This window comes from Canis aureus, chromosome 5 (assembly GCF_053574225.1).
Source record: "Canis aureus isolate CA01 chromosome 5, VMU_Caureus_v.1.0, whole genome shotgun sequence".
NCBI lineage: Eukaryota > Metazoa > Chordata > Mammalia > Carnivora > Canidae > Canis > Canis aureus.
Genome location: NC_135615.1, coordinates 70988897 through 71016146, shown reverse-complemented (window position 1 = coordinate 71016146; position 27250 = coordinate 70988897). Strand labels below are relative to the sequence as shown.

General features: G+C 54.6%; 1 protein-coding gene across 1 annotated transcript; it reads right to left on the bottom strand.

Moving 5' to 3' along the window:
• Window positions 1–303: 303 nt before the first annotated feature.
• LAPTM5 (lysosomal protein transmembrane 5) lies at window positions 304–27250 on the bottom strand. The gene is made up of 8 exons (XM_077898804.1): window positions 27061–27250; window positions 10498–10591; window positions 9691–9767; window positions 7942–8073; window positions 7150–7272; window positions 4791–4886; window positions 2904–2996; window positions 304–1639 (listed from the first exon to the last, which is right to left on the bottom strand). Exons 1-8 carry the CDS (start codon window positions 27145–27147, stop codon window positions 1550–1552), a joined length of 792 nt encoding a protein of 263 aa, XP_077754930.1. The 5' UTR covers window positions 27148–27250; the 3' UTR covers window positions 304–1549.

Below are 27250 nucleotides of genomic sequence, written 5' to 3'. Positions count from 1 at the left end.
AGGGGGGGGCGGTATATGTGTGTATGTATGTGTTGGGGGGAAAAGGAGGCCGAGCTCCCAGCCCTGCCTACACCACAATTTAAGAACCACAGCAACAGGGCGCCTGGGTGGCTCAGTGGTTGAGCTTCTGCCTTCAGCTCAGGTCATGATCCTGGGGTCCTGGGATCAAGTCCCACGTCGGGCTCCCTGCATGGAGCCTGCTTCTCCCTCTGCCTGTGTCTCTGCCTCTCTCTGTGTGTCTCTCATGAGTAAATAAATAAATTTTTTTAAAAAAGAAAAAAAAAGAACCACAGTAGCCAAAGAGAAGCGTGGCGCTGCTTTATTGAACCTTCTTCCCCAACACACACAAAGCAATTAAACAAAGGGGTGCCAGTGGGGAGCCTCTTACACAGCCCTCTCCTTCTGAACCCCCACTCCCAGATCCCAGAGGACCTATCTTCCCTTCTGCCACCACCGAAACAAGCCCCCCTGGCAGGGTCTGCGCCCACAAAGAGTTTGCCTGCTTTGACTGAACTGACATGTGGATTTAGTCCAGCAATCGGACCTGCCCGATGTCAGGGCTAAATTTCTGCATAAGCACAAGCATTGGGCAGATCAGAGGTGCCCCTGCCTGAATTGGCAACAGATGGGCCACCCTGCGGAATGGCCCGCCAGCTTCCTGCCAGAGACAGCCTCGCCTGATGCCACCCTCGTCACGGATCCCACTGCTGCACCACTACACTGATTACATGCGGCTGGTTGTTGGTGACGATCGTCTGTCTTCAGCAAAACAATTGTGTGTTGGTCAGGACAGTTCGGTAATTGTAACAACTGGCATTTCCTGGAAGTAGCAATTGGATGGCGTTTGGCAACTGCCTGAATTTTCGTTCGAACTAACAATTACTCAGCCCCTCAGAAGTACTGAATTGACCTTAGTGGGCAGCCAGTTATTGGATTAGATTGAAGGGAACGGTTTGGGACTAATTTGATTTTTATTGTTGTTATTGAATTTTATCCCTGGTTTGAATCGACTGGTGGTTGGCTCCCCATAATTGTTGAAACAAGCAATCTTAAAGAAATCGCACAGATGTGTCTGGCGGGGAGGACCAAGGCATGATGACTTGGCTGCGTTGCCGTGTGAACAGACAACGGTCTAAAACCCAATGCGACGGACCGTGGCTGTCTGACCGAGCTAGTTTCCCTGCACCGAGAAGGGTGCTTTTCATTTGTCAGCCACGCAGTTAAACTGGTCACGTTGAAGTGGTTTCAGCAAACTCACTGAATTCAGGACGATGAATGGTTTGAACAAGTGTTGGGGCCTATCAAAAATAAGCCGAGGCCTGTTGGACCAAATTTCCGAGAGATTCAAGGAGTCTTTCAGACTGAAGTTGACCCAGTTGTGAGCATCTCCCAGGCCCCATGGGAAAAGCAGGCCAGCGAGGGGGACACAAGCAGGTTGTCCTGAAGTCAGCTGGGTGGGTCACCCAAGCTGAGGCGGCCACCAAAGCAGAGAAGCGGATGATGAGACAGCTCCGCCCCTCCCAGCACCAGGGCTGGGGCCTGGTGGGCGTCACACCTCTGAGTAGGGGGGTGGGGCTGGGCCCCCATCCGGAGTCTTGTATGGCAGAGACAGGGCTTCCTCGTAGGACGGCAGGACCACCTAGGAGTGACAGAGACATGGGGGCTAAGGACCGGGCCGGAAGGAACAGGATCCCAACATGGAGTCAAGGGGCTCCATCCAACCCCCACCTCCGGCAAAATGGTTGATGGTGAGGACCAGCACACCTTGGGTACTTCCTATGCTAGACACGGCATGCACGAGACAGGGGCAGTGTCTATTCCTATAGGGGACAGACTCATATCTGCCAGTCCGGCTTCAAGCCCCCTTGTCGTGTTGACAATGCACCATTTTCCCTGGGAAAACCTTCTCAGTCCACGTGCTTTCAGAATTGGTCTCACCCCTCAGGTCGGGGGTGGGACAGGCGACTTGAGTATGGCCATTCAAAGTAGAATTTCATCCTCCCTGGCTAACGTCATTGGTTTGGGATTTGGTTAGTGACCCCAGCTGGTCCATCAGACATGCTCCTGGGGTTGTGGAGACGGTAGGATGTCAACCTGGGGGTTTTGGCAGCCATTTTGCCATCATGAGGAAAAGGCTGCTTGAAAATGGACCCAACAAAGCAGAATCAAGAGATGGAGAGGATGAGATCACATCCAGGTGTCACAACTCAGCCAGCCTCCACGAGCCAGACCTCCATTGGACTTTGAAGTTCTGGGAGCAAATAAATTTCCTTTTTCCATGTAAGTCAGATTGAGTTGGGCTTCTGCCACTTGCAAACAAAAGAGTCTCCACTAATACAATCTCCTTTTATAGATGAGGAAAGTGACAGGGGAAATGTAAACCAGCTACACTCTTCCCATCATGTCTCCAACGAGCTGCTTCTAAGTGCACCTCATCCCTCTGCCTAGAAGGCCCTTTCCCCTTTCCCAGCTAACTTGCATCAGCTGACATTTGGTCAAGTGTCACCCATTCCAGGAAGCCTTCCCTGATACCCCAGAGGAGGCCAGGTACCTCCTCTGTGTTCCCATTTCCCCCCATGCTTCACACTACATTGCAGTCCAATCTCTGTGTCTGGATTCACTCTGGGCTCTACCTTCCCCTAGGACAGGATGACATCTCAGTTTTCTCTGCGCTCCCAGGGTTGGAGACTAGGCCAACAAAGAGTAAGAGGCAAAAAATGTGGAATGCATGAATGAAAGAACAGAAGCCTAGACTATCAGAGCTGAAAGAGACCTTCACATTTCTTCTGGCCTAATCATCTCACAAGTGGAGAAACCGAAACCCAGGGAAGGAGAGACACCTGCCCCAGGTGACGGGGTGAGTGGCAGGGCTGGGGCTTGGCCCTCCCCATCCCCAGGCTCACCTTCGGTAGCATCTTGGAGCTGCTATTCTCCTCAGCTGAGTTCATGTACTTCATGAGTTTGTAGCATCTCCACACGCACTTGAACATGTAGACCTGCAAAAAGACCCAGGTCAGACTATGCTTCGTTGACCATCCCCACTGCCCCAGCATGCCTGGGACAGATGCTGGGCACTTCCTGGTTGAGGGGTACCTCACCTGCCAGCCCCAGGTGTTCTGAATATTGCTTTTTCCACTGCCCTACAGACCTAGCACAGAAGGGGGCTTTGGGGGCAACGGCCCTGCAAACCATTCTTCTCTGCCCCCTGAGGCTGGAAGCTCACTACCTCCTGAGATGGCAAGTGGTGAAAGCAACTGCTTTCTCTTAGTGATTGATGGAAGAGCACTGCCGGGACTTCCAAGGCCAGGAGTGAAGCCCCCAGGACTTGTTCAAGGAACAATAGCCAGTGGGTCTCTCTCTGCCCCCAAACTGCCTCCTAAGGAAGGAGGTGGGTCCTGCCTTCTGGAAGTCTTCTTGTTTCATGGAACCCCATGGTGGGGACTTAGAGGCGGCAGGAATAAATAAAATGAATGTTAAAAGAATGAAGTAGGAAGCAGGTGGGAAAGGTGGCCAGTGAGGAGAGTGAGGAACACAGAGAGAAGTCCCCTTCAAGGGGGATAAAGAACTGGAGGCGGGAGAGACAGAGTGTGTGGTGGGCCTTGGGGAGTCACGGTCCAGGACCGTGTATGACGCCAACCCGCGCTGGTTTCCCCAAGCCTTCAGGAAAGTTCTCATTGCCCTTTGCTGAAGAGGATGGTGCTAGGTCCGTCCTCTGAGGGAAGGCTCAGAGGAGTGAAGTTCCGTTTCCAGGATGGCATTAGGTGATGGCAGAGGCTGCTCGGGGTCCCCAGTAAAAGGAGGCAGTGACAGCCGGTTACACCCACACACACAGAAAGACTGGGAGGAAATGCGCTCAGATATCAGGGGCGCTGAGTGGTGGTGGATGGTGAGCTGATTGCCTTCTTTCTGGTCTTCTGTTGTTTCCAAATTTCTACGGTGACCCTACGTTACTTTCACAATTAGAAAAGAACATTCTTGAAAGCCCTTCCTTCTGTTGAGTCGACATCAGCCTCCCCTGGGCTTTGGGACACTGGCTTTAGTTCTGGCCTCTAGAATCCCCATGGGGGTCTTTCCAGTACTTGGAGATAGCCATCGTGTCTCCTCTTTCCAAGCCAAATTGCCCTTGTTTCCTTGACCCCCTCAGATGGCAGAGTGTTCTAACCTTCTCACCCTCCTGGTTGTGCTGCTATTAACACACTCCAGTCTGTCATATCTCTCTTAGAATGGGGACCTGAAGTGGGACTCTATCTTCTGGGCCTGACCACCTCAGAGAAGAATAAAACCATTCCCCTCCCTCTTCCACATGAGCAAACCTCTAATAATATGACCTCAGGAGCCATCTACATGTTGGTGCCTGAATCATATAAAACTGTGAGAAGGGCAAAGCAATATTCATTCTGTCCCTTTCACAGATGAGACCCAAGGCCCAGAGAGAAATGACTTGAAAGGAAACCTCATAGCTAGCAAGGGGAGAACTGGGACTCGCATCCAAAACTCTCTGAATCTCTCCTCCTTCCCTGGATCAGGGTCTCTCTGGGTTATATATTAAGTCCCTGACACCTGGATGCTGATGGTCTTCACAGATCCCCTCCTTCATCCCAAGGATCCCAAGTGGGGTCCAAGGAGCTGGTTTGGGGTGGGGTGGGGCGGTGGAGTAAGGAGTCAAGACAGGGAGGGCATCAGTTCGAGACAGCTGGTGACACCCCTGCCTCCTGACAGTCTGGTGTCAGGGGGGCCTGGGCAGCGCAGGCTCCCCACCCTTCCCAGAGCCGTGTTCAGGGGGCCCTCACCTTCAGGATGAGGACAGTGATGAAGGCGATGGAGAAGATGATCATCATCTTGATGAACTGGCTGTGAGCCACACCCTCCTGGCTGGGGATGTAATTCTGCAACAGATTCGGGAGCCAAGTTAGTGCCTCTCCTCCCAAGGAACTCCTCCAGCATCCACACATGGAGGAAGACGTGGTGTGGCACAACCGCTGTCCCCGTTGATCCCTGCCACCGCCCTAGAGGCAGGCGCTACCTGCCATCGGCCACCTGCAACGGGCGAGCACACCGAGGGAAGCAGGTGCAGCAGATGCCCACCCAGCTGGCTCTTGCTTGGCTAGAGCCCCCACCTCCAGCTGTAGTGGGGCCTTCTCCAGAGGCGAGGCTCATTGAAGGAACCGCCCAGGCCTGACATACCTGGGATGCACGCCCCCACTGTGCCAGCAAGCCATCGTGGGAGTGGACCCTCCAGACCTAGTCAAGCCCTTGGGCATCCGCAGCCCCATCCCCATTTCTGGGGAGACCTCATGAGAGGTGCTGAGTGTGAATGACCCAGCTGAGCCACTCCTAAATCCCTGGTCCTCAGAAACAGTGTGAGACAGTGACTGTTTACCATTTCAAGTCACTACATTTGACTGTAAGAAACGAATATTATTCTTTTTTTTCCTTAGAGAAAGTCTTTATTTATGTTTGTTTATTTGAGTGTGTGTGTGTGTGTGTGTGTGTGTGTTTATCGTGGACATCCTTAATTTCTTCAACTCTGATATTTCATTGATTCAGGAATTTCATCATGCCTTAACAATATGTATAGAACTGAGATATGAACTTCACAAAATCATTGACTATACTGCCACAATCATTTCTTTCTTTTCATTTTTGAGATTTTATTTATTTATTCATGGGAGACACAGAGAGAGAGGCAGAGACACAGGCAGAGGGAGAAGCAGGCTCCATGCAGGGAGCCTGACGTGGGACTCGATCCCGGGTCTCCAGGACCACACCCTGGGCCGAAGGCAGACACTCAACCACTGAGCCACCCAGGCGTCCCTGCCATAATCATTTCTAATGCTGAGAATGAGATGGTGGGTTGTGTTTAGTTTCTGTTATGCTTATGCACACTTTGGAGTGACATGCTAAATGCAACATTAAACCAAACAAATGGGATTATATAAAAGACGATGCAAAAGGCTCTATCTGGCCCAGATGTCCGTAGACAGATGAATGGATAAAGACGTGGTGTATATACATACAACAGAATACTACTCAGCCGTCAAAAAAAATGAAACCTTGCCATTTGCAATGACGTGGATGGAACTAAAGGGTGTTATGCTAGGCAAGATAAGTCAATCAGAGGAAGACAATTATCAGATAATCTCACTCCTATGTGGAATTTAAGAAGCAAAACAGAGGATCATAGGAGAGGGAAAGGAAAAATGAAACAAGATGAAATCAGAGAGGGAGACAAACCATAAGAGACTCTTCATCATAGGAAACAAACTGAAGGTCCCTGGAGCAGAGGGGGTCGGAGGGATGGGGTATCTGGGTGATGGACATTAAAGAGGGCACGTGATGGAACGAGCACTGGGTGTTATATAAGCCTGATGAATCACGGACTTCTACCTCTGAAACCAATAATACACTACATGTTAATTAGTTGAATTTAAATTAAAAAGTAAAATATATTTTTTAAAAGGCTCTATCTGAAGTGTTACATTATTTTGCAACGCTGATGTGTGGGAACAAGTCGTGTAGGCAACAAATGAGCCTGGGAATTACGCAGCCTGTCATTTCTGAATGTTTTTGTAGCTTCTTATGTATTGTGTGTGTGGTTACTCTGGTAAAATTATGCCATATTCGGGAAGGAAGGGATAATGACATACTGTAGTGGTATTAATGTGGAGATCCGCAAAAATCTGAGGACATATCTTTATAAAGACCAGGCTGCTTTGTCATCAATCAAGGGATGTAGAGGACCTGAAGAAGTCGTCTGGTCCTCTTTACTTATATTGAGTAGTGCCCTAAAACTGTGCAGAGAAGCCGTGGGGCCATACTGAGATGTGTTGAGTGCCCCTCTCTCCAAGCATAAAAAACAAGTATTATTTCTGTGATGGAATTCACACAGCAGGGCTCCCTGTAGGATGGGGCAGGGCCACCCCTAAGGTCACACGTCTGCCCGGCTCCTTCCCTTTGTCCCGCCCCATGCTGTCCCCAGTCCTCCTCAAGTGTTTATCTAGGAGCTCTCCGGCAATCAATCATTAGCACAAGCATCCTCCTCCCGGGCTCCATCTCTAGGGAACCTAAGCATGGAGGCACAGACAAGGGACACAGCTCGCTCACGGCCACACAGCCAGTGATGGGGGCGGGCCCCTGGCCCAGACTCACCATGTGGTTCATGGCCTTGAAGTTGAGATAGGTGGGCACTTCCATGTAGGAGCTGCAGAGGGTCAGGATGCTCAGACAGAAATCCAGCAGCTGCAAGGTCATCAGTGGGACCTTGGAGGGACCCTTGGGGCGCAAAGGCAGGAGGAAGGAGACAAACCAGCAATGAAGCCCTAAGCTGGAGGTCCCGGTGCTGTTCGAGAGGCCATCAGCCAGAGACACCGGGGACTCTCCAGCCCACAGGACCCAGAAAGGAACGGATGCCCGCTTCTTGGACATTCCCGCCCTGGCTGGCAGGACCCGGCCTCTGCCCAGGGTCTCCCGATGCCCAGCCCGGGGCCAGCCACTCCCTAACTTCCAGGGCAACAGTTAGGGAGAGTCAGGGATTGGCATCTCCGTCACTGGCATCCGCCCCGTGGATGCTCATTGTTGGCTTTAACCGACTGTATCTTCCTTCCTTCAATGTGGTGACAAAACAGGGACAAAGCAGAGGCTGGGGACTGAGGCGCACATGTCCCCTTCCCTGCGATGTAGTGCCCAAAGGCCCTGACCCACAGGGCCATCACTGGGCCCTCGGAGGGCAACCTTTCCTCACTTAATGCCCGTGGCCCACACGGGTGGCAGCCCTCGCAGGTGCATCTTACAGACAAAGGAACTTGAGGTGATTGGATGGGCTCGGGCTCATCAGCCCAGGAGGGCCCCGGGCGCTGCCACCGCACTAGCCTGAGCCCCTGCCCCCTGCCCCCTGCCCAGGCTGGGCCGACTATGGGACGTGGGACGGGGCTGCGTACTCACCACCCAGCTGCTCCGGGAGGCAAACTTGAGGTAGGCGGGCAGCTCGATGTAGGAGCCCAGCAGGGTGAGCAGACACAGCAGGAAGTCCATGATTTGCAGAGACAGGAAGGGCAGCAGGTACTTCTCCCGGTTCTGGAAGACAGGCCCAGCACTGTCAAGCAGTCTGCCGGAGACTGATGCCCCGTGCGCCCCCCGCACTGGCAGCTCCTGTCCCTCCCGGGGTAACACGGCTCTCTCCCGTCACCCCCTCCTGCCTTAGCTTCAGGTGGACCCATGCACCTTCCTCTGACTGAGGTTCTGGGATGGGGAGGAGGTAAAACCCAGGCCTTGAGGGCCAGGCGTCTTGGTGTCCCAGGACACACGAGCAAGGGTCCCCATCTACAGAGATCCAGGGCCACCGGGAGCCGGCTCTGACCCTGCTTGCTCTGAAGAACCCCACCAGGAGGGGCTTTGTGTCCATTTTACATCAGAGAGGACTTCCTAGAGGTGGGGACCCTGAGGCTAGATCTGGTAAGAACCATGGGGGAAACGGGGAGCGCATTGGAGGCAGAAGGGCCAACATGAGCAAAGGTCCGATGGTGGCAGGGGAAGCCCACACTGCTGCGATGGTGGGACCCTCCTCTGTGGGGGCCACTCTTGGGGTGTGTGGTCATGGTCAGAGGCCCTGGGTGGCTGAGGCTGAAGTCCCTCTCCTTCAACTTAAAGCAAGTGACTACTGTGACCAATATGAGGGCACATGAACTCGCCACTGGGGACAAAATCACAGAAGGGGTGGTTTTGTGGTTTCTCATGTGGCTGTCTAAAATCACTCAGGAGGCAGCCAGAAGAGCCCAGACTCAATCTCAGGGCCTTCTGGACCACCCAGTCCACTTTTCTAGCTGGACCATGTGTGTCTCTGCACAATAATTCAGGACCCACCTGGCACAAGGTAAAGTCACTCCCTGGGGTACAGAGTTTCGAAAGGGTGCTGTTAGCTAAGGGAGTGATGAGGGGGGTGCAGGCAAGGTGAAGGTGTTCCAAAGCAGCCCCTGATCCTTCCTTGCACCAGTCTCCTGGCCAGTGATTGCCAGGCCACAGGCTCCCTGGAAGAGGCCACTCTTGCTGGGTCCTGCTTTGGTGGCTGTGCAGTGAGGCCCTGGCTTCCTGTCCCCTGGGGGATGAGGGACAGACCGGTTCCTCTTCGCAGAAGACTGAGCTACAGCCTCTCTCTCTCTCTCTCTCTCTCTCTCTCTCTCTCTCTCTCTCTCTCTCCCTCCCTCCCTCCTTTCCTCCCTCCCCAGCTAGCTGGGTGGAACTGAGCCACAAGAGTCTACCCGCCCCCCTGCTCTCTCTGCTCTGGTTCCTCTCACTGATTACAAAACCCACTGTTTTTTCACCTCCCCACACCTCAAAATGACCCTTCCTCTTTTCTCTACCTAAATTCCCTGCTTCTTGCATTTGCAGCTTCCAACCATGAAGGTTAGCAGCTAGTATGACCAAAGTATCTGTGTGCGTGCCCCCACCCTGGAGGGTGTGTGTCAGCGGGAGCCAGGGCCTCCAGCCCCAGAAGGCTGGTGTGGAAACGAGGCTTCCCATACTGTCCTCAAGCATGAAGATCCCTGGGGCACAAGTGGGGTCTCCCAAAGCACCCACCTCCCACCCTCTTGTCAGTGCTGTTCACCCAGTGGGTGTGAATAGGAAGGGGGCAGGAGGATAGCTGAGGGTCCCGGCCAGCCCCCAGAACCTCCCCGACCCCGACCAAGCCCTCACCTTGACCACTCCGATGAGCAGGCTCAAGCTGATGACAAAGAGCATGATGATGAGCAGGAAGCTGGAGATCAGGTTGGCTGCAAGGCAAGGGACAGTAGTGAGGGGCCCGGAGGTGCCCCCAGGACACCCATGCGGGTTCCAAGGACCACATTTTGGGAATCACTGGTGTGGAGGCCGTGACAGTGAGCAAGCCAGCCCAGACCCTGCCCTCCTGCAGTTCTCAGCCCTGGAGGACCACAGAGACAGCAAACACAACATTTCGGTAACCCGGCTGCAGGGTGAGAGGGTGGCCCCGGGCTGCTCTAGCCAGGGGGAGGCCAGCCTGTGAGCTGAGTGACCAGGAGCCCAGGCAGCTGAGCTTGCTGTGGTCAGCCCATCGGGAGCAGGGAGCTCGAGGGGGTGCTGGGACCTGCAGCCAGAGGTCGGCAGGGGCTGGATGCCATGGTGGGAGTTTCTGTTTTATTCCAGGGTGGTGGGCAGCCACAGACAGATGTGAGCAGGAGAGTCCTGCTGTCACCTTCCTGGCCGGCCAGATTGACAAAGCACCTTCCTGTCTGCTCTCACACCTAGATACTAGGGTGGGGACAGGTCTCTATTTGCAGATGAAATGTCTGAGGCTCAGAAGGAAGAGGTGGGGCGTCAGACCTCAGCCAGTCTGCCCACAGCCAGGGCCCCTCCTCTCACCCGCCCCTCCCCACCCTGCCCTTCCCCACACCTTCCTTGCACCTGCCCCTCCCCACACCTGCCCCTCCTCGCACCTGCCCCTCCTTGCACCTGCCCCTCCCGCTCCGAGTTCCCTGGACCTACCGAGCCTGAGGTAACCCGTCCGCCAGACCTTGCAGGAGGCCTTGCCATGAACCACCTCCACTAAGTGCTCGGTGAACAGCAACACACTCATGATCTGGAGGCAGACAGACCGTGGGTCAGTTCACAGCTCCACCCTGCCGCCTCCCACCCCTGGTGGCGGGCAGTCCAGAGTGGGGGCCTGTGGGGAGGCTCCTGGAGGAGATGGAAGGCCCGCAGGCTGGGTCCATGGGGCTCCTGGGGATAAAGTATGGCCTGTACAGATAGACAAGCTCAAGCTCCTTCTTCCTTTTCCACCTGTGTGAGCTTCGGCAAGTTGCTCGGCCTCTCTGTGCCTCAGTTTTCCCATCTGTATGATGAGGATAGTGCCTGGAGCTATTTAAGAGGGTTATTATGAGGAGAAAGTGCGAACATCCCGAACATCCCGGGAGAGCACTTAGAACCACGCCTGATTCTCACTAAAACGATAACTGTGACTACTGAAGGTCAAAGTTGGGGGTGGGACGGCCCTGAGGGCTCCTCCACCAGTGACTGGGCCCCTCTTCAGCACCCCCTTTTACAACAACAGGCTCTGGGCATCATGGGATCTTAATCACAGCATCTGAGCATCACAGAGCTCCAGGTTCTTAGAATTATCAACATAGCCCGGCAGCAACTGATCCGTGACTGCCCAGGGAGCCCTGTCAATCCCATCCCCCACGGCCCCTCGATTTCTCCATCTGCAAAATGCAGATCATAATACCTGCTTCGCAGAGCAGTACTGTGGCCAGATGGAATAACTCACTTAAAACACCAAGGCTCGCTATTATGATTGCTGTTACCCCCATTGGATTGTAGGTTCCAGGCAGGGAAGGCTTAAGCCTCTCGTTCACCGCTCCAGCTACTGTAGTAGAGGATGGATGGGAGGATGGAGGGACGGGGTGAACGGACAAATGAATGGGCCCCATCCAAATCTGATGGGTCCGAGTGTTGTGGCCCTGGTGATGGCTGAAGTCCAGCCACAAAACTGCAGCCCCCTTGGAGGGATGCTTCGGTGGCTCAGTAGGTTCAGCGTCTGCCTTCAGCTCAGGTCATGATTCCAGGGTCCGGGATTCAGGCCCATGTCGGGCTCCCTGCTCAAGGAGGAGTCTGCTTATCCATCTCCCTCTGCCCTCCCACTCTCTCTGTCTCTCTCTCTCTCCCTCTCTCTCTCTCTTTCTCTCAAATAAATAAATAAAATCTTTAAAAAAAAAAAAAAAGGACCTTGGAGGTCACCTTGCCTGTGCCCTCTGCCATCCAACACAGGACTCTTGTGCCAAGCAGCCTCTATTTAAATACTTCCAGCCACAGGAACTCGCGGTCTTCTGTGTGTCCATGTCCCTGCAACAAGCCTCCTTCCCTTCCCCCACCGCTACACACAGTTCTCCAGGCACCATCTGCCTATACTGAGAATCACAAGACTATTTTCTTCCTTGTAGTGGATGCCCTACCTCTATTAATAAGGCCGAAGTTTACATTGGCTTCCTGGGTGGCCCTGCACTAGAACTCACGCTTAACTGGCAGGCACCCAAACACCAACACCGTTTTCCGCTTGCTGATTGGGTTTTTTTTCAGCTTAGACGCAGGTCTCTTTTTTTTTTTTTTTTTAAGATTTTATTTATTTATTCATGAGAGACACACAGAGAGAGAGGCAGAGACACAGGCAGAGGGAGAAGCAGGCTCCATGCAGGGAGCCTGATGAGAGACTCGATCCCAGATCCCAGGGTCATGCCCTGAACCGAAGGCAGAGATGCTCAACTGCTGAGCCACCCAGGCGTTCCTAGACGTAGGTCTCAATGTGTCCTCCTGCCATGTTACATTATGTTCAGGGGGGCAGAAGGGGACCACACAGAAGAGTGACAAAGAGCTGAGCTCCAGAGTCAGACAGAGATAGATTTGAATCCAAGTCAGTATGTGACCTTGGGCAACTCATTTCACCTCTCCGAGTTTTCTCATCTGGAAACTGGCAATCACTGCATAGAGTAAGGAATAAATTGCACCATATTTGCAAAGCACTGAGCCTGGGGTGCTCAGCAAACCAATCTGCGTTTGACTGATGTGAGCTTGCATGCAGTGGCAGAGCCAGACTGGAGCAGGGCTCTGGGGGTGGGGTGGGGGGTTGGACAGCGAGCTCACTCTAGCTGCCCCCTATACCTGGTGCAGGGTGAAACAAAAACAGCTTTGTTTCACCAAAATGCTGAGAGCAGCCCAGAGCGGAAGGCTGATGCTGTGGGGGCTGTGGCTGGAACCCACAGGAAACAACCCAAGAGAGAAAAGCCGCTTCCTCAGCCCCTGAAGCCTGGGGCCCCAGCCCCTCCACTTCCCAATTTCACCTTTAATGAGGGAAGGAGAAAGGGAAGCAGAGGACAGATGCATCCAGAACAGGACAGGGCACCCTGTGGGAGGGTGAGTTCCCCACCCCTGGGGGTGTGCGAGCAGAGCACAGGTAAGACACGTGCTGGTGGGTGGGCTTAGACAGGCCAGGTGTGGCAAGAGAAGACTGGAAGTCCCAAGAATCCAGAGTTGTCTGAGACCTGGAACGAAGCTCAGAATCAGACAACTCCAACCTCCAGTTGCTTGAAAGAGCCTCTGCCCATGTATTTTATAAGCGCCCTCTGCTTGGTTGATAAGCTCAGAGAGGTTAGGTGGCTTGCCCAAAGACATACAGCAAGTTGGGGACAGAGTGGAGACTAGAGTCCCAACCTCAGAGCACTCTCCTGGCACCTTGGCACCCACCCCACTCCCCCAAAACATCTCAGAGCCCCTGCTAACCTGCACCCCAGAGGGTGCAGGTATTTTGATCATGTCCCTATGTCAGTAAAACCTTTCGAACACACTCCTCTACAGTTCTTTACTTCATAATTATATGCATGTGCTACCATTCAGCTTATCATGAACATCGTAAAACACACACACATACACACAAAGTCCAGAAGTTAATAAGAAATATAGTTGAAGAATTTGGAAATTCTTTTTTTTTTTAAGATTTTATTTATTTATTCATGAGAGACACACACACAGAGAAAGAGAAAGGCAGAGACACAGGCAGAGGGAGAAGCAGGCTCCATGCAGGGAGCCCGACGTGGGACTCGATCCCGGGTCTCCAGGATCAGGCCCTGGGCTGCAGGCAGCGCTAAACCGCTGAGCCACCCAGGCTGCCCCAGAATTTGGAAATTCTAACACTGTCATTCCGAGGCCCCAGTGGTCCCCTCGGGCATCACCCCACTTTACAGACTAATGCTAACCCACAGCTGTCTCCAATCCCTCAATTCTGGCCCCTAACATCTCTCACAGCTTTGCCATTGTGCCATTAGTATCCCAGCTACGGCCTCCCAGCTCCCCCACCATATCCTATGACCCGAGAAGGGGAGGGAAGCTGAGGGACGTTTGCACACCCTGACTCCACACCATTCCAATGATCTTCCCAAACCTGGCAGAGGGACTATTCTGAATACCCCCACCCCCACTTCACAGATGAGTGAAGTGAGACTCAGAAAGGTCCGGTAACTTGTCCTTGGTCTCCAGCTGGTAAGGTGTAGGGCCAGGATTCAAGCCCAGGCCAATGGGCCCTAGATTTCATTCCAGCCAGTCCTTTCAGCACCTCCCAACCTCCTACCTCCTACCTCTGCCTGAAGCTTTCCCCACTCCCAAGCTGGCGCCCCAGCAGAGTCAGAGGAGCACCATCCCCTTCCCCCACACACATAGTTTGTGCCAGGGCAGCAGGTGCTAGAAGTCGTCCTCCTTTTGTAAAAACCCCCTGGGTTTCCTCCATTTCTACCTTCTCAACAGTTGTGTAAGGGGAGGGAGATAATTCTTTCCCCGTTTGCCAGGTGAGAACCCTGCAGGTCCATAGAAGGCAGGCAATAGCCCTGAGGCTCAGAGCCAGGCAAGTACTCAGCTCCCGGAAAGTACTCAGAATCAGCCCTCTGCTGGCCCCTAATCTGCAGGAGGAAGATGGGAGTCTCAGCTCCCTAGGAGATGGGATGGAGAGGAACTAACACTTGGTGAGTGCCTACTGTGTGCTCAGACCTTGCACACACAAGCTTACATCACAGCCTCCCAAAACCTTGCAAGAGAAGCAACATTTTCCCCCATTTTACAGATGAGAAAACAGAGGCTCAGAGAGGAGAACTCACATGGCCCGGCAGGGATCTGAACCCTGGTGCTCTCGGCCCAAGGGTCCGGGGCTCTACCCAGGGCTGAGTGGGTCTTGCCAACCATCTGCCCCCCGTCCCCGGCAGCTCTGGATACCCCCAGCTCAGGAGCCAGCAGCTGGGGCATGAGGCCTCCTTGCCACCTGCCTCACTGCTGTAACACTGGCCAGTTCCTGGTTCTGCCCTGCCCTCGGTTTACCTTCTCTGGTCAATGAGGAGAGGCACCCCTTTTGCATCCAGGGTCACTGGGATGATTGAACTCCTGCAAACTATGGCATCTCACACCCAGGTCACCCAGGATGGCCCACCTGGAGCTGCACCCTGCTCATCAGAAGGCCCTCACTGCTCCACCCAAGTCCCTAACCAAGAGCCTTTATAGTTCCCGGAAGGTACCTGGCTTACCTATAGGGTATGCTGGGGGAGGCCCGGAGCCCCCCAGCATCCAGTTGTCCCAGGCCCCTGGCCTTCACCTGCCCCTCACCCCACCCCCACCCCTGCCGGTACCCACCTGGACAGAGAGCTGACTTCTCCTGGAGCTTTGAGGGTCTGACTGGACCGTGACCCACGAGCTCCTGGGACAGGACAGGGCTCCCACGGGCCCGGGGGACAGCAGCCACTCATCCTCCTCTCCCCCAGTACAGCATCTCCCAGGGCCTTCCCTCTTCAGCAGTGAGGTCGGGCAGAGTAGAGCTAGGGTGTTTGGGTCGGGGGATCCCAGGCCCAACCCAAGCTCCATGCCCCTGAGCGAGCCACTGAGCTCTCTGAGCCTGTCTCCTCATTGGGGAAATGGGGACAATTACCAGACCTGCCTCAAAGGGCCACTGTCAGGTCAAATGACACGCTAGCACAAAGCCAGGCATACAGCAAGTGCTGCTTAGATGAACATCGTTGGGGAGGGTTCACTAATCTGTGTAGGTATTCATTCACTCCTTCTGTTCGTTCATCCAATAAATACTCTCGGAGCACATATTGGCTCCAGGCCCCGTGCAGACAAGCCACTGACCCTGGCCTGGTCTGCAGGTGTCATGGTCCCCGGGGGGAAACCATGGGTTACCAGTGTGTTCAGAGTCACAACAAGGGACATGCAGAGGACAATAGGTCCCTGATGAGGGGGTGATCACTACTATCTGGAAGACTCGGGGAGGGTTTCACAAAAGGAGATGGTTGAGCAGGGTTTAAGGGCTCTTCCCAACAGAGAAGAGCAAAAAGCATTCCAGGAAGAAGGAACACTCTATGCAGAGGCCCCAAGGCTGGCAGGTCAGACCCAAGGAAACTCATGGGCCAGAGTGCCTCTCCGTGAGAGGGGGGACGTCACCAGCACCCAAGGGAGACCCAGGGAGACGCAGTGGCCAGCCCAAGCTCACGCAGGAGGTCTGCTGCTGAGCCTGCATTAACCTCAGTCCTGAGAGCGAGCCAGGGCTCAGGCTACAAGACCACATCAGTGCTGACCATACTCAGCCCACCTCCCTGTCACTCCTGCTCCCCATTCCCCTTTTGCACCTCTTCCCTCTGCTTCTTCCTGGTTTCAGTTCCCATTCCCATCCCCCCCTCCCTTCTTTCTCAATAACAAACACAACCTTCCTAAGCTCAGCAAGGGGGGAAGTGGCCAGGAAGCCAGGAGAATTTCTATTTGCCTGGTGGCTCTGAGGAGCCACCAGCAGCTTGAGCTGAACTAGAAGTAGCAAAGTCAGGGAGGGTGGGAGGAAGGGGGCCGCCACTGAATGTGGCCCGGGCCGTAGAGGCAGCGATCCTCCAGGCAAATGTAGCGGACAAAATGCTGGTCAGGTGGGAGTGACCGTGACGGCCGTGCTGCAAGGTGGGCACTGGCTGTCGTGTCGCCGGTTCCGGCATGCTGGTGACTGCTACGATGACATGGGCAGCCGTCAATAGAGGTGACCACGGCTGTGGCAGGGGTGGCAGTGATAGACGGAACCCTGGTGGGCACCCTGGGAAGTGGCGATTGACTGCAGTCATAATTCGGCCTTGACATTCATTGTTGCTAATGTTGATGAGGGTGGTGACCTCTTGATATGAGAGTGGTGACTACGATCATGATGATGGTGGTTGGTGACACGAGATCCCCAATTCTGGGGCTCAAAACCACTTCCCAGCCCAGGAAGGTGGGCCCACTGTCTCGGATCTCCCGGGCTCAGGATGCAACTTCCCAGAAGCAGGCAGGAGGAACTCCACCCTCTGAGATGCCAGGGGGCACCATTCACTGAGAACCCCCCTCCCGCGGTGGGCACCTGCTAGGCGCCAGCCGGTGCGGGGCACCTTCCTAGCCTTCCACTTTATTTGCTCCTGGCAAATCTATGAGGTCAGATTGCCCGCCCCCCCCCACCCCCGCCTCACTTATGTCAGGGGAGAGCGAGGGGTTGTGGGGGAGCCTGGGTGTGACTTGACCGAGGTTGCACGGGGAGCCAGGCCCAGGCATGCCCTTAACCCTTCCTCAGCAGATCATGCAGTTTGCAAAATGGGAAGTGGGTACCTCTTCCTGCCCCTCTCCCTTTTCAGGACTGCTCCACCCTGACCGTGTGTCCTCCGACTCCAGGGACCCAGGGTCCCAAGGAAGGGCTGCTGTGCACTTAAACGATTATCACCACCAGAGGCAGTGACATTGGTGTCATCACAGCCTCACTGAAGCCCACCCGCCCAACCCGCCCACTCTGTTTTCCCTGGGGGCCCCTGGCTTGTCTGGCAGGAGGGTGGGAGAAGACAACCAGATGCATCAGCGTCAAGAGGAAGCTCTCCTCCCCCACCCTCTCCCCCGCCACCCCATACTTCCTGTGGAGGCTTATCTAGACAACTGGGTGGGGGCCGTTCCCCCCCAGCACTATCTCCCCAGTCACTGCCCCAACCAGCCTCAGATAGTGTCTGCCAGGCCCTCCCGGAGCCCGAGCCCAGCTGCGGCCCCTGCCCGGCCCCAGCGCCAGCTCCCCGCTAAGGCTGCTGCCCTGCTGCCCTTCCCTCCACCCCTGGCCCCTGCACTATTCACTGACCCCTCTGCCTGGCCACTTGACCTCTCTGTGCCTCAGTTCCCTCATCTGTAGAACAGAGAGAAGCATCGAGGCTGCCGTGAGGAGCTGATGAGGTGACATGTGTCTGCTACCAAAGACAGACCCACTCAGAAAGACCCACTGAGCAGCAGAAGTGCTTGTGTGTGGACACCAAACCACAAGCCCCCACGGCCCTGGCCACTCTATTTGTGACAGCCTCAAGCCAGAAGCCACCCTCCCACAGAGGGACAGTCAAATACATGGTGGTATATTCTTGCAATGAAATAGGATGATGGGGGAACCCCGGGTGGCTCAGTGGTTTAGCGTCACCTTCAGCCCAGGGCATGATCCTGGAGACCTGGGATCGAGTCCCACGTCGGGCTCCCTGCATGGAGCCTGCTTCTCCCTCTGCCTGTGTCTCTGCCTCTCTCTGTGTGTCTCTCATGAATAAATAAATAAAATCTTAAAAAAAAAAGAAATAGGATGATGGGGGGTTGGGGGGCGGGGGTGGCTGCACACAGCAACACGGAGGAAGCTCACAGTGTTGAGAGAAGGAAACCAGACACAGAGGAGCACCTGCTGTGTAATCTCATTCCTGCCTAGTTCTAGAACATACGTTGGAGGAGGCCAGTGGGGTGAGAGTGGCGATGAGGGAGGGGCCTCTGGGTCTGGTTTTGTCCTATTTCTCAAGCCGGGGAGAGGTTACACGGGTGCGTTCACTTTGTAAAAGTTCATCAAGATGCACACTCGTGATATGTGAATTACGCATCCAGGAAAGGTTTGCAAAAGTAAAATAAGACACAGATTAGCTGGCACCTACTATGCGTCAGGCCCTGGAGATCACAAAGATAAATCAGACTTCTGGGCCTCCGGGCCAGAAGACAGGATCCATGGGGGCCCCAGGACTTGGGAGTGGGGAGCTGCCCTGGGACGGGGGCAAAGATGGGGAGTTCAGGGGCCCAGGACATGGGGCTCCGGGAAGGCTTCTGAGAAGCAGTGAGTCTTAGAGTTCTTGTCCTACGGGCAGTGGGGAGAGTGTGTCAGAGGGAAAGGCAGGAGCAAAAGCAAAAGTGAGGGTAAGCCCCATGCAGGAAACTGCGAGCAGTTTCTCTTGGGGATTGTGTCCCGGGGGTCATGCATGTGCCGGGCACCCAGGAGGCCCCCAGGAAAAGGCAGCTGCCGTGTGGCTGGAATGGTGGAGGGATATAGGAGACATGGGGGAACAGGGGGTCCACAGAGCAGGAGGCTTCAGGACTGGCAGGGCCAGGAGAAAGAGCACCCCAGGCAGAAGGACGGCTGTCCAAAGGTGGGGAGCTCCAGGGAACACGATTCAGATGGTGCGTGCCTCAGTTTATCACCTTGTCGCGTAAGAACTGCCATGACAGTAGCACTGCATGGGGAGTGGCCTGGGCTGTCTGGGCAAGCCGGGGTACCATCGTCAGAGCCCCCCACCCCCGCATGTGCCCTCTGCCCTTCCAGACCTGTTCCTGTGAAAGAAGACAGCATGGCAAGCCTTTCGGTGAAATCCCCGGCCCAGTGAATCCCAGGGGCCTCCGCCATTCAGTGGTTGGGTTTAGGGGAGGGGGTCGGGTCATCAAATTTTCCCTTAGGAGGAGCCCCTTTTGGGAGGCTCGGAGTCATTCTCCACGCTTGGCCCAAACCCCCATCAGCCTCTACTTCCTGAGTATCTGGGGATAAACTCTGTGTCCATACTATTCCCCCAAACCATCAGTTCCCTATTTACCTTCAGAGTGAAGCCCTCCCACCCTCCCCCATGGCTATTACTACAACCACTGGGCTCGCAGGAGAGGCCCGGGCCTCCTTGGGATGCCCACATCCCTTCATCCTCACCTCAGGCCAGTTCTGTTATTCCCACCTTCTCCCCATTTTGTGGGTGAAATCGAAACTGCGTCTTTCCTTGTGGGCTCCACATTTCCACCAGCCAGGCCCCCGGGATCTTACCATCGATCCCTCACCCATCACTGCCAAGAAGCGTGCCCTCCCCGCCACGGTCTGGGCCGTGAGCAGAACCCCGGGGCTCCTGTTCCTTATCCACCACGGGCTGCAAAGCAGACTGGCCTCCCCAAGCCCCTTTCTTCTCCTGCCGAACGGGGGCTCCAGTGTTAGTTGCCATTTGTGGGGCGCTCATCAGGTGCTGGGTGTGTCTCCACCTGGTTTCCTGTGAATCTCAGAATAACTGTGCACTTCAGGGTCACTAGCTCCCATTTGACACGGGAAGAAATTGAGGCTGGGGTGGGGAGGGATGCCCTGGGCTCACAGCAGGGCTGCGGCCTGGAAGGGCAGGGAGTCAGCAGGCTCCCCTGTGCAGCCTCTTGCTCAGCTTCCTGCCTTGTTAGGGCTTCTGTGGCCCCCTTCTCCATGACGGTCCTGGCTCTGGGTCTGCTGGCCTGGGCTTATATTATAAGCCCCACTTCCCAGGGAGGTTCAGGGTCAGGATGCTGACAGAGAAGCTTCAGCCCATCCAGACTCTGCCCTCCAGTCCCGGGGCCAGTCTCAAGGGGCCCCCAGACCCTGCTCTAGGGGGGACCCCCTCTTCTCAGCTGGTGCCTCCCCTCACCATGGCCCTCTGACTCAGTGAGTCCCTTCAACCCCAATGATTCCTGAAGGCTGGGACCACCACCCATATCCCATTTCCAGAAGCCCCTTCCTTCCCTTCCCTTGGGCCTGAAAAGCAGGAAGTGGGGAGAAGAGAAGGCCCAGCCTGGCGTCTGGTCTCTCCTTGCCCACTCCAGGGTGAAGACCTCTATCACTCAGCCCTCCAGGCCTGGTGCCACAAGAATGTTTCACTTTGCCCCCGGAGGACCCTGTGTGCAGCCCCCACTTGGTCTGGTGGCACCCATGGTCTCCTCAAGGAGCTGTGTGGGCCTCCACCATTTTATAAGTTAGAGGATGGGATGCACATCCCAGAGATTAAGACCATAACTCAGTTCCAACGAGGGCCCCGGGGCCATGGCACTGGAGTGAGGCCACAATGCCACCCTACCCCCACCAGCCTCTTCACACCTTCAGGAAGGGCACAGACCAGAGCCTTTCTGCCCCACATGGGGGCATCAGGCGTGAAGGCAGAGGTTCTAACAGACTTTCATCCGGGACTTTCCCCACCTGGCAGTTGGGGTCTATTTTTAGGCCCCAAACACATGAGCTTTCAAAGGTATGGTTCTGCTCCCCCAGCCCTCTCTGGGCACCAGCCTGCAGCTCCTTACTCCGATAGGGCCATATCAGCTCAATACCTCAAAGCAATCACCCTTGAGGCAGAGACTACCAGCCTCAGTTAACAGAAAAGGAAACTGAGGTGCAGACAGCAAAGGTGCCTTCCTGCTCCAGGTCACATCATAGGTCAGTGATGGAGAAGGCGCTGTGACTTTCAATCCCAAAATGGAGGAGAAAGAAGAACCCCCCACCCCTGGTAGTCTGACAAGGACAAATCAGGAGGGTTTTCTGGAAGAGAAAGCTTCCTGTGAGCTGGACCATAAAGAAGAAATGAAGACTGGGTGAGGGAAGGGCCTCCCAGACAGACGGACCACCCCAGCGCATGGGCCAGGTAAGAAATTCATTTGTTCACTCACTGGCTCATTCCCTGTATCTGTGCTGGTAGCAACGACCCAGAAGGAGCCCCCTGCCCTACCTCCCTGTGACCTGGAGCAAGGCAGGAACATTCCTGGCCCTCTGCTTTCTCATCCATAAAATGAGAGGACTGGACCAAGCAGAGATCCATCCTTTCAGCTCTGAGGCCTAAAAGAAACGAGGACCTCGGTCCAGCTTCCCTCTGCTACACCTCACAGCCATCCCTCCCTAAACCCCAGCAACGTGAACTTTCTCAGTGTTCCAAACATCACACGGTCTCTCCCATCCCCAAGGCTTTGCTCAAGCTGCTCCCTCCCCAGCAGCCCCAGGCACACGTCTGCTCATCCTTGGCACACCGGCCCACCTCCAAGAGCTGCTTCTGCATCCCCACCCTCCACCCCAGACTGGGCTGAGACCCCTCATCTGTGCCCCTGTGACAGCCAGCACTGTTATCCACCAAAACCACTGTCACTCAAAGCCTGAGCCGATGAAGGCACAGGCTCTGACGTGTCAGGCCCACACCCTGGCCCTGGGCTTGGCACAGAAAATGAAGGTATGTTGGAGAATTGATCTGCATTAAGGACAGACTCCTTTAAATAATGGAGGTTGCTTTACTTTTTTGTTGTGGTTTTGCCAATTTAAAAAGTAGCATACTGGGCAGCCCGGGTGGCTCAGCGGTTTAGCGCTACCTTCAGCCCAGGGCATGATCCTGGAGACCCGGGATCGAGTCCCATGTCAGGCTCCCTGCATGGAGCCTGCTTCTCCCTCTGCCTGTGTCTCTGCCTCTGTGTGTGTGTGTGTGTGTGTGTGTGTCTCTCATGAATAAATAAATAAAATCTTAAAAAAAAAAAAATGTAGCATACTAGAACAACCAAATAAAGAAAGTAGCATTGAATTAGAACCCAAAGTATAGGGGATCCCTGGGTGGCGCAGCGGTTTGGCGCCTGCCTTTGGCCCAGGGCATGATCCTGGAGACCCGGGATCGAATCCCACGTCAGGCTCCCGGTGCATGGAGCCTGCTTCTCCCTCTGCCTGTGTCTCTGCCTCTCTCTCTCTCTCTGTGTGACTATCATAAATAAAAAAAAAAAAAAAAAAAAAGAACCCAAAGTATGAAATAAATATCCATGAGTTTCTACTGGTATAAATAAATCATTTAGTTTTATAACAAATGAGAACAGACAAATCTCCCACGAGAAATTCCAAATATCCCAAATATGCTATAGCTTGTCTGCCCTCAAGAAATAGCTCTCTACTCCTTAAATGACCTTCTTCCAGAAAGGACAGTATGGGGGTGGGGGGGCATTGGGGAGAAACCTGACAAACATGACCTTCACCAGGTGATCAAGGTTACCATCAACAGTGACAAGACATGTCGGGGAGTCCACACCTTTGATATGATGTGCTGAGGATGGCCCTTTACCTCTGCAGTCTCCTCCCAATAACACTTTACCCAAGCCCATCCAAGAGAAAGTCACCAGACAAGCCCCATTTGATGAATATTTGACAAAATGTATGACCAGTACTCCTCAAAACTGCCAAGGTCACCCCAAACAGGGGAAATCTGAGAAACTGTCCCAGCCAAGAGGAACCTAAGGAAGCATGAGGATTAAATGCAACGTGGTATCCTGGATAGGGTCTCGAGACAGAGGAAGGAAGATGTTTAGGGAAAAGCTGAGAAAGTCTGAGTAAAGCATGGGCTTGAGTCAGGCTATTGATGTGGACTCATCGATTGTGACTCATCGACTCCCAATCCGGGGGGAAACCAGATGAGGAGCATACAGGAACTCTGTACTATGTTTTCACAATAATTCTGTAAATCCAAAACCATTCTAAAATTAAGTTTACTTTAAAAAGTAGTACATGCTCGGAGCGCCTGGGTGGCTCAGTCGGTTGAGTGATCAACTCTTGGTTTCAGCTCAGGTCGTGATCTCAGGGCAGAGTCAGTTTGAGATTCTCTCTCCCTCTCCCTCTGACCCTCCCCCTGCAGGGGCTCTAAAAAATTAAAGAAACAAACAAACAAAACAAATAAATAAAATTATCTTTTAAAAAAAGTAGTATATGCTCATGGTACCAAATACAGAGAATATAGGAGTGCAGAAAAAAATTAGAGCTTTCACAACCCTAGAACCCAGAAACAGCTAACATTAGCCTCCTTCCCTCCTTGCCCTAAAGTGGGTATAAGCTTTTCATCATTAATGCATTTCTTTTTTTTTTTTAAGATTTTGTTTATTCAATTGAGACAGAGAGATACATGAGCAGGGGGAGAGGCAGAGGGAGAAGCAGGCTCCCCGCTGAGTGAGCAGCTGGACGTGGGGCTCCATTTCAGGACCCTGAGATCATGACCTGAGCTGAAGGCAGACGCCCAACTATCTGAGCCACCCAGGTGCCACTGGACGATGCATTTCTAATGCAATTCTAGGCACCCTGGAGAGGAGATGGCAGAGAAAGAGATTTCTGGGCAAAAGAAATCCCCACCTCCTGCCATTGACTTAGGACGTGCTTTGGGTTCCCAGACAAGCCAGAGCCAAAGAGGCCAAATTAAGAAAGCTATTTGACCCTCCTACACATGCAAGTTTCAGTCAGAAATCACCCATGACTGAGCAAACCCTCTACACAAGCCCAGCAGAACCCTGAGGAAGGCCCTCTGGCCCTTGGACATGGGAGGGTCCTCCCATAAGAATGTCCCCGATGACCAATAAAGTGTAGCACTGTCTTTGGTGTCCAAATTTAACCCTCCCCAGAGACACCAAGTCCACGAATAGCTCTCAGTATGCAGCTGTCATCCATGGCTGGCTCCAGATGATGACAATCTGGCCATCAACACATCTGGACAACAGCTTCTCTTTTTCCATCCAGATGTTAGAGCCCCTGACAGCACACCTGCCTCCTGACTGCTGGGTCGTGGGAAACCCCCTGGCACCTGCCCTTTCTGGGAAGGAGCAAAGGCTTCTCCAGAGGCTGATTCCCCCTTGGAACCAACCAAGGACCTCAGAGAAGACTGCCTGGGCTGGTCTTAACGGTTTCCAGGCTCCTCTGTTCCCATGCCTTCCGCTCTAGAACGTCCCATGGCTCCCCATGGTTCACATTACTGACAGTGGATCTCAACCGGGAATGATTTTGTCTCCAGGGGACCCTTGGCAACGTCTGGAGGTAGTTTTAGTTATCACAACCCGGGGAAGCTATGAACACCTTGTTAGAGGCCAATGATGCTGCTAAACATCCTACAATGTGCAGTTCAGTCCACATGACAAAGAATTTTCCAGTCCCAGATATCAAGAGCGCACTACAGTGATGGTCCAGACTCTTCAGCTTGTTACTCTGAGCTCTTTCCACCTCCTGCATCCCAAGCTGAAGCATCCCGGTTGGCCTGTGTAGTGTCCCCTACACAAACCACCGTCCCTCAGCCTCTACACTTTGTGCACCTATTCCTCCCCATCCATACAACCAAACTCTACTCCTCCACCAATGGTACAAACTCCAAAAGGCTGCCCTGATCACTTGCCCGCACTTTTCCTCCAGCTCTGTGGGCAGGCACTGATGTTGCTTTACCATGTACAGGTGAGGACCTCAGACAGTGAGGTCAAGAAGAAGCCTCAAGAGTCACAAAGTTTGGGGTTTGCAGGACAGCCACCAGGCCCCCGCAGCCTGCCTGTGGACTTGGCCTGGCCAGCACAGGGATTTCTTTTTCACCTTGAATCATTCACCGACATGGAAACATCAGAAAACATGACATAAAAGCCTGTGCTTCCTGCCTCTCTAAATGTCAGAAGAACAGCTCAGACCCACATTCCTTTGTGGCAATAATCAGCGGAAGCAGAGACCAGCTGCCAGAACAGAGCCAGGACAGGGCCCCCCAGGTCAGCGCAGGTCCCTCTGCCCCTCTCCACTCACTTGCGTGACCCATCTGGCCTGGAAACAGGTTGGCATTTGAAACCTCTGAGCCAGGGCGCCTGGGTGGCTCAGTGGTTGCACGTCTGCCTTTGGCTCAAGTCATGATTCCTGGGTCCTGGGATCGAGTCCAACATCGAGCTCCCTGCAAAGAGCCTGCGTGTACCTCTGCCTGTGTCTCTGCTTCTCTCTCTCTCTCTCTCTCTCTCTCTCTCTGCGTGTGTGTGTGTGTGTCTCATGAATAAATAAATAAAATCTTAAAAAAAAAAAAAAAAGAAAAAAGAAACCTCTGAGCCAGTCCACATCCCCACCTGTCATTTTTGTAAAGGGTAAACTGAAACCCAAAAGAGAAAGTCATCCTGGGGCACAGGGCCAGGTAGTGGCAGAGCTGGGGTAAGGGCCCAGGGGCCCGCTTCCCACAGGGACCCCTCTGTGTACCTCACTGTCCTTCAGAGACTATTCTACAATCTCAGAGCTTGAAGGGGCCCTACGGGTTCGGTGTGGGGACAGCCAAGGTGCCATTCACATCTCTCAGGATCCCTCTCGTGCTGGCAGGAGGTAGGTGAGGCAACCTCTGAGCAACTCCCCAAACCGGCACTCTGGGGTCTGACAGCTTGACTACGGGAGTGGGGGGCACAGCAGCCGGCGCTGGGTCTGACGCACACTGGTGACAAACATTTCCTCTGCGTCAGGGGCTGCCTCTGTGCCTTGTAGATAGGAGCTCAACAACCCTATCAGAGAGGTACTCTTCTGCTCCGCGAGGAAACCGGGTTTCAGAGAGGTGAAGTCAGTGGCCCAAGGCTGCACAGCTAGGAAGCGGTGAGGCCAGGATTTGCATGCAGGAGTGCATCCCAAGGCTGTGCACTGACCACTGAGCGGCACCGCCCCTCTGAAGGCCTCAGCCCAGCCTGCCCGGCCCCCAGAGACAGGAAGCAGATGCAGCCAGGCTGAAGCAGTTTACAGCAGCCCACCACAGAATGCCAGATTTAGGCTAATTTTGAGGAAGCCCTTCTAGGCTCATGAGAGAACTGTTAACCACAGGCCCTGAGTCACCGTAGGAGGAAGGCGTCTGGGTCTAGGGCAGCCCGTGTGGCTGGGAGTTGTGTGGTGGTGGTGGAGGGTCTGGGCAGGACTGAACAGAGACCCTGACTCTTACCCACCGAAACAGAGCAGGGAGCCTCTGGCCCCAGGGGGCTGTGGCTCAGCCAGAGTCACTGTTCACTAAAAGAAGACAGGGGCTCCTCACCGGGGCTGTGCACACCAGCTTCCCAAGGGGAGCCACCACCAGGCCGCTTCTCCTCGGGTGGGCGCCCCAGAGTGGGACCAGGCAAGCCACCCTCCCCCTGGGCACAGGACCTCAAGTCCTCTCTGGTGGAGGGAAGGCAGTGGTCTGCCGAGCTGTCAACCCAGAGGATTTGGCCCGTCCGTCCCTGCTAGGAGCACAAGGGAGAGATTCCCACCTGCCTCCTGGCCCAGGCCCCCCACGGAAAGAAGCAGCCTGCGCCGGGCAGGGCCTGACTCCACGCCCGGGCAACAATCCCAGCCCACACCTCTCCAGAGCTTCCTGGCTTCCACAGCACGTTCCCGGCTGCTGATCCATTCGAACCTTGTAGCTGCTCATTTTGCCCCATTTTACAGAGGCCGAAACTGAGCCTCGGGAAGACGGTGAGTTCCGTTGGCTGGAAAGGATGACCCTTCTCCCAGCCCTGCTCCCACTGCAGCAGCGGCCGCAGGGCCCCCTTCCCAGCCTGACCGAGGGGGAGACTGAGGCCCCGGGCACGGAGGGGACCTGTCCAGGGTCCCACGGAGAGGCGGAGGGTGGCGGGCCTCCCTCTGCGGGGGTGGAGGCGGGGGCAGCGGATCGGGGCCCTGCTCTTACACACGCACGCACGCACCCAGCCTCCCGCACCTGCCCGCACACTCACCACATGGTAGATGGCCAGGGCGGTGGTGGCGATGCGGACGTTAAAGCAGCAGCAGGTCTGGCGGACGGCAGCTGTGCGGGGGGCCATGGTGCCACCGTCCCTGCTCCTAGGCACTGAGGGGGAGAGCCCAGCGCCTGGAGCAGGGCAGAAAAGGGGAAGCTGCCGGCTGCCCTCCTCACTTCCTTCCTGC